This window comes from Cyrtonyx montezumae, unplaced genomic scaffold (genome assembly GCF_038088225.1).
Source record: "Cyrtonyx montezumae isolate F1298 unplaced genomic scaffold, pur_monq_1.0 scaffold_3, whole genome shotgun sequence".
Taxonomy (NCBI): domain Eukaryota; kingdom Metazoa; phylum Chordata; class Aves; order Galliformes; family Odontophoridae; genus Cyrtonyx; species Cyrtonyx montezumae.
In genome coordinates this window covers 37,452,763-37,464,406 of record NW_027072034.1, presented here as the reverse complement: position 1 = coordinate 37,464,406, position 11,644 = coordinate 37,452,763, and the positions used below count along the sequence as shown (strand labels likewise).

The window sequence follows — 11,644 nt, the reverse complement described above, 5'->3', positions numbered from 1 at the left end:
TATCATAATCTCATCAGCACCTTTCCTATTTTGGAAGGATGCAATTTGACTGAACATGCAAATCACTTGAGACATTCCAGTGTGCAAGGGTTTGTTTTATGGTTGTGTTCATTGTTTGGTTGTTTGCATGCTTGCTTGCTTTCATTTATTTATTTTTTTCTGGTAGAAACGTAGAAAAAAGTATTAAATTAATTTCGGAAGTAGTTTTAGAAATTTTAGATAAGGATTTGAAAGAGCGAGTCAGGAACAGAATTGCTTAGTAGGCATAGAAGATCTTTACTATTTATTCTGGAGAGACTCTTCAAGTAATGCTGAAATGAAGAAAAACAGATTATTTATAAAAGAAGTGTAAGTAGCTTAGCCCTTGTGACCATGTAGCTCACTAGTATGCTATTTTCATTACTCATAACAGATCACTGAGAACGCGTCTGTAGCATATTTCATTTACATTTATCTCTTTGTGCTACCATCAAGGTACCATTATAGTATAAACATTGATGACTGCCAGAGGCTTTGGAAGGGGAGACACAGGATATGGCAATGAGGTACACAGGCATGGGGGACACAAGAGATGGGACATAAGCAGGGCATTGGGCACCCCATTGTTATAAAAGACATCTAATTCATGTCTTTCCCAATCTAAATGATTCGTCTAATGAAGTGCAATGTATGATTAGACTCCATATTAATGATTCTATTTGACATCGCCTTTCTAGCTAGAGTATTGCATTAGTAGGAGTATGTAACTCAAAATATTTATAGAAAATATATTATTTGCAAGCAAATTATACCAATTCTTTTAACAACAATCTATAGAAGACTCGCCTGCTCAGGCAGTGTTGTTATATCTGCTTACAAGAGGAAGGATATGAAAAACCTGTAAACTACTGCCAACAGGATATATAATCATTTGCATGAAAAAAGGAAACTCTTCTCTTGCATGCCATTATGCCACTTCTTCAATAATTGTTATTATTTCTTCAGTTTCATGCTTCGTGAATTGATTATCTGTCTATTGAAAGAAAAACAAAAAGTTTTATTAACATTTCATAATGAGATTAGTCACTAGTTTATAATTTTGAATCTTAAATTATTCAGATTTTTATTATTTGCTTATTATAAAGAAGATGTATTGGGACTCTGACAAGGAGAGGGCTGAAGTAGATGAGTATATATCCTCCCTTCACGATGAGCCCCTCAGAAGGGATGAAAGGACTTTTATACTCCAAAGCCACTCTTGATCTAACGTGGGAAAATTCATGTGACTAAGGAAATGTAAGCAAGATTCATAGAGGATTCCAGTATGTCCTTGTAGGCATGTTCGCACTTCCAGACCACTGCCAACTGGAATACTGTATGAATTGTAGCAAATTTTGCACAATGCTCTCCAGTCTGGCTGTTCTAACTTTCTTACCTGCAATATTTTCCTTGTTCTCATGGGTCTCTCAAGCTCCCTGCAGAGACCAGATGCTGTAAGCTTTTTACTGTACTTTCTTGGTTACTATATGCTAGAAAATTCTCCTCCTTCAGCAGCATTGCCAGATACTATTGTGGTCTCAATGCCTGCTACAATGGAAATATTTTTGACCAGAAGTAGATTTCTCCATCTCTCCCCATAGCTACCAGCAGTCTGGTTCTGCATTATTATTGCACTGAGAATCTTAGGCTATGGAGAGCTGGATGAAATTGTTTATTTATCCAATATATCTTTGAATGGGAATAGAGAACCAGGACAATTATTTGCATATGGAGCTCCTCTTTCAATACCCCAATAGAAGAAAAATAAAAAGAAATACACTGAGTGCATTTCTCATACATTTGAGACTGCTACGTATCCTCCTTTACAAAAAAAAAATTCAGACAAATGGAAAAACATACCTGAAAATTCACTGGAGAGATACCATGGAATGGGTCTTTTGGCTGTAGTACAACTGTCAGTACTCTTTTCAAATAAATGCTTCTACACGGACAAAAAAAGGTGGAGAGAAAAAGACGCAATATGCAGACTTATCAAAATGTACTCTATAAGGATAATGTACCTATCAAAATATACACTGAGGCCTTGTTTTATTTCTCTGAGACAAAAGTAATGAAAACATAACTAAAAATTACATGGGTTTAATACAATGGCATCAGTTTATTGTTCAGAATCTGAATTTTAGCAATGTATTTTATGACTTGTTAAAGAGTCAAAGAAATTTGCATTTCTTCATCCTCTAAAACAAAAATATCCTTAAAACAAGAAAATAATTTTACTTGCCACTCCTCTGTGCTGCAGTGTATAAACACCAGAACTAAAGAGGAACTGACCTAAGAACTTATGCCACTGTTGAAAGTAGTTGTGCTATGTTGATCAAGCAGGTAAAAAAGGTTGGAAATCTGAAATATAGAGCCCACTTGCGGCTCTATGGCTAGGAGGTCATGATGCCTGCTGTAATTCAGTATCACCTTTTCCCTGTCCCCTCTACTTAAAAGTATCAGAACTCTTCAGCTAGGGAAAAAGTTTTTATTTCACGTACAAAATACAAGTTTTGTACAAGAAATAAGACTTACATGATGCAGAAGAAAAGTATGAGACTTGCTGCTACCACTGATATCAGAAGTAATGTGTATGATGAAATAGATGTAAGTTGTTCTCTTCCTGAAAGACAGTAATCATTAAAGTGTTCAGTATCACAAAATAGAAAAGAGCACACAACTATGTGAAGCATCTTCTCTGATGCATGATGGTGTTTCACAGCATCATGTCAACACTTCTTACTTGGCCTAGCTTCTCATTGACTGTAACATGTGAAGGAATGGGATGGCAGATGGTATGTCTTCATCAACTTGACACTTTACCAAGCATTTTATGATTAACAGACGTCTAAATATTATTTCAAAATCCAAGGTTACAGAGAACAACAGGAGAAATGAGAAATCTATAAAAATGGATGAAAAACAGCTGGCAACAGAGACTTGAAAAATATGTGCTTTATCTGCTATCTTCTAGCGAGAAGCACTGACTGTCACAGCATAATCATCAGAGGGCATCCTCCTTCCTCATCCTGAGAGATACGACAGTTCTTTGCTCTATTTCATCCTAGCAAAATGGATAGGCAAATACGAAAGTGTTTCTACCTGTGAAGTAATAAGTGAGGCAGACAAATAAGAACTGAGAGAAAATTATGTCGAGGAAATGATTTTCATTCTTACCAAACTCTACAGGTGTACTCCACTCCCCCCAGTTTTCGCTCACTAAACAGTGATTGTTAGTAGCTCTGATTTTGACGGTGTACCTTTTTTTTGCACTGAAGCTGTCAAATATATAGGAATTTCCTGTGATGATCCTTTCCTAAATATAAAACAACTAGACTGAAATCTTTGTCTTCACTAGATGTACAGATGTTAACATATGTATCTGCTTCATTTAACAATGTAAAAATTACAGAAGAAAATTTTTTATATAGTTCTTTGGCCAGATGAATGATATTTTCCTCCTTTATACCGACTTAATCTTTCAGGTGGTATTTTCCTGTTTCCTTCATCTCAACCCCATCCTGAGACCATTAATGAAGTAAAATTATTCACAGTTATCCAAATTTTGTGTGTCCAAACCTATAGTGAAGTTATGATCCGTATTTATACATATACATGAATTTGTTAGGAAGTGCAATGGACCGTAAAATGGAGGATGTGTGACTTGCATAGAAATAAGTTCCAGGTGTGCAGGAATTCTTTTTACAATGTTTTATAAACAACATTTTAGAACTGTATTGAGGAAATTGGTAGTAGCATACATACTACATAGACACTGGTGGACTGAAGCCAAAGCTATTTGATTGCAGAATGTTATTATATAAGTGGCTTTTCTAGCCAGCATGAACTTTAGATTAATGTAGTAAGAAAGACTTACCGTTTTAGATGTATTTTTGATTCTTTCCTCAGGATCAGCCTGGCAACAATAAAGAACTTCAATTTTTATTATTGTTCCTTTTCTTACTATATAGTAAGGTGTCCTGCTTTATAAATGGTTGATTTTTAGGAAGAAGAAGAGTACATGCCATATTTTAAATGCTTTTCTTTATTCATTGTGAAGCTTTTCTTTCAATGAAACATTTTTCCTCATCACCTATGTTCTGAAATAATTAACCCTTTAAATATGATTGTAGAACTGGGAATCAAAGAACTGGAAAATAATAATAAAAGATCCTTTCACATGCCCTATGTATGAAAGATGTACATCTTACTTGTACTAAAATGAATATGGAAAAATACTAGCTGAGATTTTTTTTTCCCATCAAAACTGTGGAGGTGTAATTTCTGCATGCTTAATCATTAAATTCAGCTATGTTATGTCTCCTAATTTATTTATTTATTAGCTGTTGGACCAAAGAACTCATAACTATTTCCACAAATATTTCAAGTAGTATCCTTGATGGATATTATATTATTGTCTTTATTCATCCAAATCTTCAGAATAGTTGCAGTTAATGGAATGTAAGATAAGAGTCACTTCAAGTTAAGGAAAACTTGGATATTCTGTTCAGTGATATGCTAGAATATTTCTTTTTATTCAAAAACATAGCTGGCTATTTCCACTTGAAGTTAGAAGGAAGGACAATGAACTTAAAGAAAACCAAGACAAAACCACACACATTTAAAGAAGCCAACACAAAGAACTGATATGTATTGCTACCCATTTATACAGTTCTGACATCCACAGTGTAGTTCACAACAATTCTGACTGTATATAAGGTGCAGACTTACTTTAGCTAAGCCTTGGAATTGGATGAGAGATACAAACTTCAAGGTCAGCCAAGTGATTAGTGCAATCTGGCAGAGATGCTCATTTATACAAAAACTGCATTGAAAAGAATTACACAGCTCCAGTTAACAGCAAAACTAGGAACACAGAACAAAGAAACAAACAAAAACAACCTAGGGAGTACTTTGCACAGGCAGTACTATAAGTGTGCTAAGCAACGTTGTCTGTTATCTGTGTATCTACTTTTCTTTGCATCACTCACTTTTTTCCTCTGGTGCTCTGAAAATGAGTTTAACCTCATACATTTCCAGCCCTTAAACCAGCAAGCTACATTGAAATTTAACCTTTGGGCAATTTTGAGAATTCACAACAATGCGAGAATTCCAGTTACACACTGAATTTGCTACCTAGTTCATGTTATTCCCCAACTTCATACTTTAACAGAAGTATTTTCACTGTCATTTGGTCAGTCAACTTCCATATGTAGCAAACTCAAGAATGCCAAACTAGTGTGTCTTTTGGAAGAGTGGACAGTGATGGCAGGGAAGGTCATGTCCCATTTTTGTGCTGAAGGAACTGTTCACCCATGGTATGGAGAATCCTTGACCAGTTTCTTTAGTGATCAACCATACGTTGGACTGAAAGTATTTCTGCAAATGGCTGTATCTACCTGTGAGTAGCAGCTGTTCTCAGCTCACATGCAAGGGTACTTCATAGAAAAACAGAGAGGTAATTCAAGAAGCGAAGCGAAAGAGTGAATAGGGCATTCACTGTATGATAGTACAGGTTGAAATGCAGGCAAGCAAAATAATGTTAAGAGTTATAACCATTCTCCTTACCTTCTTTTCTATGACAATTTCATATTTGAAACAAATGTCTCTTTTCACATGACTTGTACGAGGTGGTTGCCACTGAATTTCACAACTGTGAGGAACTCCCATACAGTTCACAGTGACATTTAATGGAGGGGTGAGCTTCTCTGAAATAATTTAATTAGAAATACAATTATTATACATCCAGGAATATGGCTGATTAAAAATCTAGTCATTTTACTCTGTCTTATTAAAAAACTGCATTTTTATGGGAGTTACCAGATTCACCCCATATTCAGAAAGGAGAACTTAATTTAACACTTCAGTTGAGGAGTCTGGAGTATCAGAAGTAACTGTAGGCTAAACTAAAAGAAAACAAACAAACAAAAAAAACTAATTACTATATTTTACTGAATTCAGAAATCTAATCTGTGTATGTTATGTTTTGTTTTGTTTTCTTGCTCACTTTTTTTAAGGCACTTGGTTCTTTTGAGTTTTTATCTTATTTTTTTATTTTATTTTTTTGTGATTCCTCATTCTTTTAACACAATAAAGGAAATAAAAATTTAAATAAAAAAATTAAAAAATGGTCCTTACCAATTTCATACAGATTAATTGTCTTTCTGTAGGGCAAAATATTTTGTCCATTTCTAGACTCGTTCACCAGGAAATAAGCTTTCCTATTCTCTTCAATTGTCACATTTTGGAATCTACATCCCGTGTGTCTTCCACAGTTATCTTTCATGTAATTCTGGCATCTGAGGAAATCTTCTTTCCTTTATATGACAAATTTCTACAGTTTAATATTCACAGTGTTGCATGTCAGACAAGAATTCAAATTTTCCAAGGCAAAATGAGCTACTTACCTTGAGGTCTTCCAGTACAAGAAATACTGGGTATCTCCTGAAGTGTTCATGTCTACATGCCAAGTGCAGTTCATGAAGGAAATATTATATATCACACAGACAAAATTTTCAATGGCTGTGACATTCATCCCTGCAAACATAGGAAGAATATCTCATGTCCCTTCTGTGGAAAGACTGTGTAACTCCTTAAATCATGTAGAATTCTGCATGCTTATTTAGTGATTTTGGGGCACCTGATTAGCAAACACAACTGCATACTGTTTGGGTCTTTCAATTGCACATTTGCTTCAATACAGCTATGATTTTATCTGTTTTGAACCTGAGGACTGGATGACAGTTGCTGAAGATATGACTGATTTAATCAATTCAGGCACAATGACGTAGTGGAGTCTACTAACGAAGTCAGTCACTAATGTGTCTCCCACCTCCCTTTAGATACCTATAAACACTGGATCTTATAAATTTTTATAAATATCTAAAGGGAGGTGGGAGTCAAATGGATGAGATCAGGCTCCTCTTTGTGATGTTCAGTGATAGAACAAGGAATAATAGCCTAAAACTTGAACAGAGGAAGTTCTGTACTAACATGTGGAAGACGTTCTTTAAGGTAAGGGTGATGGAGCACTGGAACAGCCTGCACAGAGAAGTTGTTGAGCCTCCTTATATGGAGATATTCAAGACCCAGCTGGATGCCTACCTGTGCAATCTATTGTAGGGTATCTGCTTTAGCAGAGGGGTTGGAGTGATGACCTCTTGAAGGCCCTTCCAACCCCTGCAATTCTCTGATTCTGTGATGTGTCCTTTGCTCAAATCCTCAGTTTACCAAAGGTCCACAGTGGAATGCAAATTCTGCAACTATAAGCCAGGGAAGTTTTCTCTCCTGTGTTTGTGTTAAGTGCTCTAAACTTATGAGGGTGGATTTACAAAGGACTGAGAATTTAAGATGACCTGTCCACTACTTTTTCTTTTATGTGTTAACAGTAGGTGATTACAACATAACTCTTAAGTCTGTATCATCCTTCTGAATCCTTTTCTCAACAGTGATGTATGAGAAAATAATTATTCTCCAGAAAAATAGGAGCTTAAATGCACTCTTGTACCTAATTATTATTGTTATTATTTTGGTAGCAGTTGCTCTGCTTTATGAATGTATTTGGAACTTCTTTACAGAAAGTTTATTTCATTTGGATATATTAGGAGTGTAGGAACTTAATAAATGTGGCCTGACTCAAAATTTCCAGAGGCAAAAGCTGGTATCTAGGAGAACTAATAAAATGTTATACCTTAACTACAAATACATACAGATGTATAACTATCCATTACTCAGAACACCTCAGGGGAAACTTCCTATTCACACTCAGCACTGATAATCAGGATGCAGTAGGAAAAATATTATCAGGGACAAGATGTTTCAATGGAGTCCCAAGGGAAGAAACTATCTGATTTTTAAACATCTGAAAATAGAGAGGAATAATAAAGAGACAAAAAATTGTGAAATATTCCTGTATTTCTGGAAAGTTTTATATCTTTCAAGAGTACAATTGCAACTCTAGAGCTCATTTCAACAGCATTCCTTTCAACAGCAGCACCAGCCTGAGCATCTCCTGTTCTTCCTAATCTTCCATGTTTCCTTCCTGATTCCATCATGCCTTCATGGATGTATCACTCCTTTGCAGGGTTTCACAGTGTGTTGAGCTGAACAAAGAATCACCAAAAATAGTAATACTCTACACCCCAGAAATTTTTATTTCATACTGTTTTTTCATCTTGCTTTGCATCCCTTACCCCTAGAAATGGAACCATTTCACCCAAGATGACAGGAGGTTAGCAGCAAAGATACAGAGGAGAGATAAGCTACTTCTTCCACCACAATAAATGCTGACATTACGTAGTTGCTAGAGGCATGTGAGCATTCAGTGTAAAGTTGCTTACATCTGACTTACGTATGTGTTTATATAAATGTATAACAACCCACCCTTTAGAGTTCTGTGAGTGTGGTACTAAGATGACCAAGAGCATCACTCATTTCTCTGTTATTTCACAGATTAACCTGATGACCCAGGGTCAATCAGAGCTATGCTCTTCATTTCCCTATATACAAAAGGGAGTTATTTCTGGATTGAAATATTGAAGTGCTTTTCCCATTAAAAAAGGGTAATAGTCTGAAGTATGATCATAGGCACATGATCTTACAGATCTTAGAGGTTTAGGTTTTGTAAAGCCTTTGGTGATGCTGTAAATCAAAAGGAAAAAGTGTCATTCTAATGTCAAATCTGGAAACATCCTCATTCAGGTACGGCCAAACCGTTAGCTTCACTGAGGACATAAGAAATAGGGTAAAGGGAACTCCCAAGATGGCATTGTGTCATTGTGGTTGAAGAAAAGGCAAATGAAACCAGTTCCTTGCCTTCTTTGTTTCTAACTTCAGCTTCTTATAACTAAGAGAAGCATATAGAAACACCTAAATTTTCTTTAAACTTATGATCCAGTGTTTTCCAGCCACAATGTAATTCTGCCTACAAATGGCCATGATCAGATGCAAAACTATTTGTGAGTTACTTTATTTCCTTTATGGATAGGAATTTAATTCCACATTTTATGGGAATTGATTTTTATTTTCTCCTTTATTCACTTTTCCATGGTGTGTAAGGTTTTGGCTACCTTTCCTTTAGGGAACTGTTTATTTTTGAGTCTACCCTATTCATTATAATGTTACAATTTTGCCTTCATTTTAAATAGCAGCTAAGTCTTCCTGAGATATTTCTCCCATTGTTTTCCATTATTTCAATGAGATATTTAAATTTTTCTCCCTCCACTTTATTCTAGAGAGCTTGCCAAATTATCTTAGTGGTTTCTTGCTCTACAACTCTTCTTTTAATAACCCTGTATTCATCATTTCTTTATCATTACTTCATTAAAAACAGAGAAAACTGTACTGTCATGATTCTTTCCTGTGAGCTGTACTGCAAAAACACAAAATAAAACAAACAAACAAACAGAAAAAACCCAACAATTTTATCTGCAAAAAATATCAGAGGAAATAAAATTTGGCTCTGCATCTTTTGTAGTAATCAGGACTACTAACAAGGAAAGACTGGATCTCACCGTTAGGCCAGGACCAATTTTACGTTTTATTCAGTAGTTAATGAATAGAAAATGAATAAGCTATTTTCAGCTCTTGGGCCCAGTAGATCAGATAATTTGTAGAGGGTTGCAAATAGCATATTTTTGAATTAAAAGAACATGACTTGTTTTTGGAAATGAATAAAAATAAATTACTTTCAACTTTTAACATAACTCTGAAGATGTCATCAGATTGTGGGGTGAAGTTTGGCTTAACAGCATACAGGTGCTGTATAGATGTGCCTTCAAGGAAGGCAGTAATTCTGTGCTGCCTCTATTGCAGTTGGAAAGAAACAGTACTTAAGACACAGTTTATTCATCTTAGTCTAAGATGAGATAAATGAAGTCTTTGCTAGGCTTCTAGCCTGCGAAGATAAGTCAGGGTGATCAGCCCAGAAGTATCCCTAGATAACAAAATTTTCTGCCTTGAATACAGGAGATTTAATTCATTCTGCTTCTAACATCATCTGGAACCCACATCTAGCTAATGAACAGAAATGCTTTCTATTGTCTTTTTTTTTTTTTTCTGGAAAATTGCAAATTTTTGAAATTATTTTCAATTTTTGAAATTATTTTCCTCCCCTTTTTTATACTTGCGGTCTTGTGTTTCTTCTCTTTAGAAAAACAATTACAATATAAGAACAGTAGTTTTTCTCTTCAGAAGTGGGAAAAGCGTTATTTTACATCTCACATAATTGCTGTGCAGATTATTCCCCAAAAGCTTAAGCAAACATAAATTATTTCCATGCAAAAATGTTTCCATTCTGCACCCATTCTGCAATGCCATTTGGAAACTTTCTGTGAAAACTGGTAACAACTAGGCTTCATGTTGCAGAACAAGACTCATTCAATTTCTTTGAAAATGCTCAGCCCTGACCTATGTCCACAGGAGATGTTCATTTTAGAAATTTGGAAATATCAGCTAGGTTGAAATCCTGCTACATTGTCTATTCTCATCCAGACTGACCAGTGCTCATTAGATTAGAAAAAACTGTTCAATAACCTCCTGTAATATATGACCATGTGGCTTATCATTGCTTATCATGTCAGATACTACAATAACTTTTATAAACAAAGGAAAGGAAGATTCGTTAATGAAAAAAAATTTTTTCTTTTGTCTTTTTTTTTTCATTATTATTTTAAACCATATGCCTTGCTATGCCTTTTAGGCATATTCAAATTATGCCTGTGTTCTTTTGACATTTTCAGAGAACTCTTTACATATGGAAACTTCTACTTCAGTATTAACATTGGAATAAGAGAAATGACACTCAAATGGTTCCACTTAACTGGTGCTTAAATGCTGTACTCCTAAAATAAATTCACTGTTACAGTGATTTTGCTCCATGAATATAAAAATCTGAACATTTCAAATCAGACCTGGCATTCTTCAAGAGTATACTTGGATGAGCCCAGTAATAATGGAAATATGGAAACTATTCATTTTAAAATATTTTTATATAATAAATGAACTGTAGAAAAACATATGCTAATATGCCATCAAAATTTTGGTTACATCTGTCTTTGAAGACAAAAGCTTGCATTTTGTAGATAGTACCTGTCCATCCCTCAAAGTTATTTTAAGAACATTAAAATTAACACAAATGACAAAAAAATGCAGAATTTCTTTGCCTACCTTCTTTGTGGTAAAACTACAACAGATAAAGTCAAAAGAAAACATACCTTCTCCTTGCAAACCTGTTTCCTTGTGACAGTTATGGCAATGGGGCACAGAAAAAACGGAAGCTGTGAATACAACTCAGTGGCATATTTTTGTGTGCTTTGACAATGTTATTTCATTACTAAGTTCTTCTAAACCTCACGTAAGAGGGTGCAAAAATCCCGCCTACATCAATGTCTTACTCATTTCCCTTACACCACACTTCCGTAAGGCAACGGGCAAGTGCAGCCACTGTATTGCTATAGGGAGGCAAAAATAAAAATGGTGTGACAGGTTCTTCACCACTTCATTCACATAATTATATTCTTTTTCCTGTTACATGAGCTTCATATGGGCTTCTGTATAGAGCACAGCCTCTGTGACAGATGCAGACGTAAGATAAATTTCTGGGTCAGGTATAACTCACAACCATTGT

The 11,644-nt window shown here is 35.1% G+C and overlaps 1 protein-coding gene across 1 annotated transcript; it reads right to left on the bottom strand.

Annotated features, from left to right (window-relative positions):
• On the bottom strand, positions 1 to 11,314 carry LOC136053190 (granulocyte-macrophage colony-stimulating factor receptor subunit alpha-like). Its single transcript, XM_065743887.1, has 9 exons — positions 11,232 to 11,314; positions 6,426 to 6,555; positions 6,157 to 6,335; positions 5,587 to 5,726; positions 3,896 to 3,934; positions 3,196 to 3,334; positions 2,554 to 2,641; positions 1,879 to 1,960; positions 1 to 1,012 (listed from the first exon to the last, which is right to left on the bottom strand). Exons 2-9 carry the CDS (start codon positions 6,551 to 6,553, stop codon positions 947 to 949), a joined length of 861 nt encoding a protein of 286 aa, XP_065599959.1. The 5' UTR covers positions 6,554 to 6,555; positions 11,232 to 11,314; the 3' UTR covers positions 1 to 946.
• Positions 11,315 to 11,644: the final 330 nt, after the last annotated feature.

Bases quoted from the DNA above. Each gene is read 5' to 3' on its own strand.
- LOC136053190 (XM_065743887.1), bottom strand. From the start codon at position 6,553: ATGAATGTCACAGCCATTGAAAATTTTGTCTGTGTGATATATAATATT. The intron at 3,335-3,895 runs GTAAGTCTTTCT...TTTTATATTTAG, and splicing joins TCAAAAATACATCTAAAACG to GAAAGGATCATCACAGGAAA. The intron at 1,961-2,553 runs GTAAGTCTTATT...TTGTCCGTGTAG, and splicing joins ATACTTTTCTTCTGCATCAT to AAGCATTTATTTGAAAAGAG.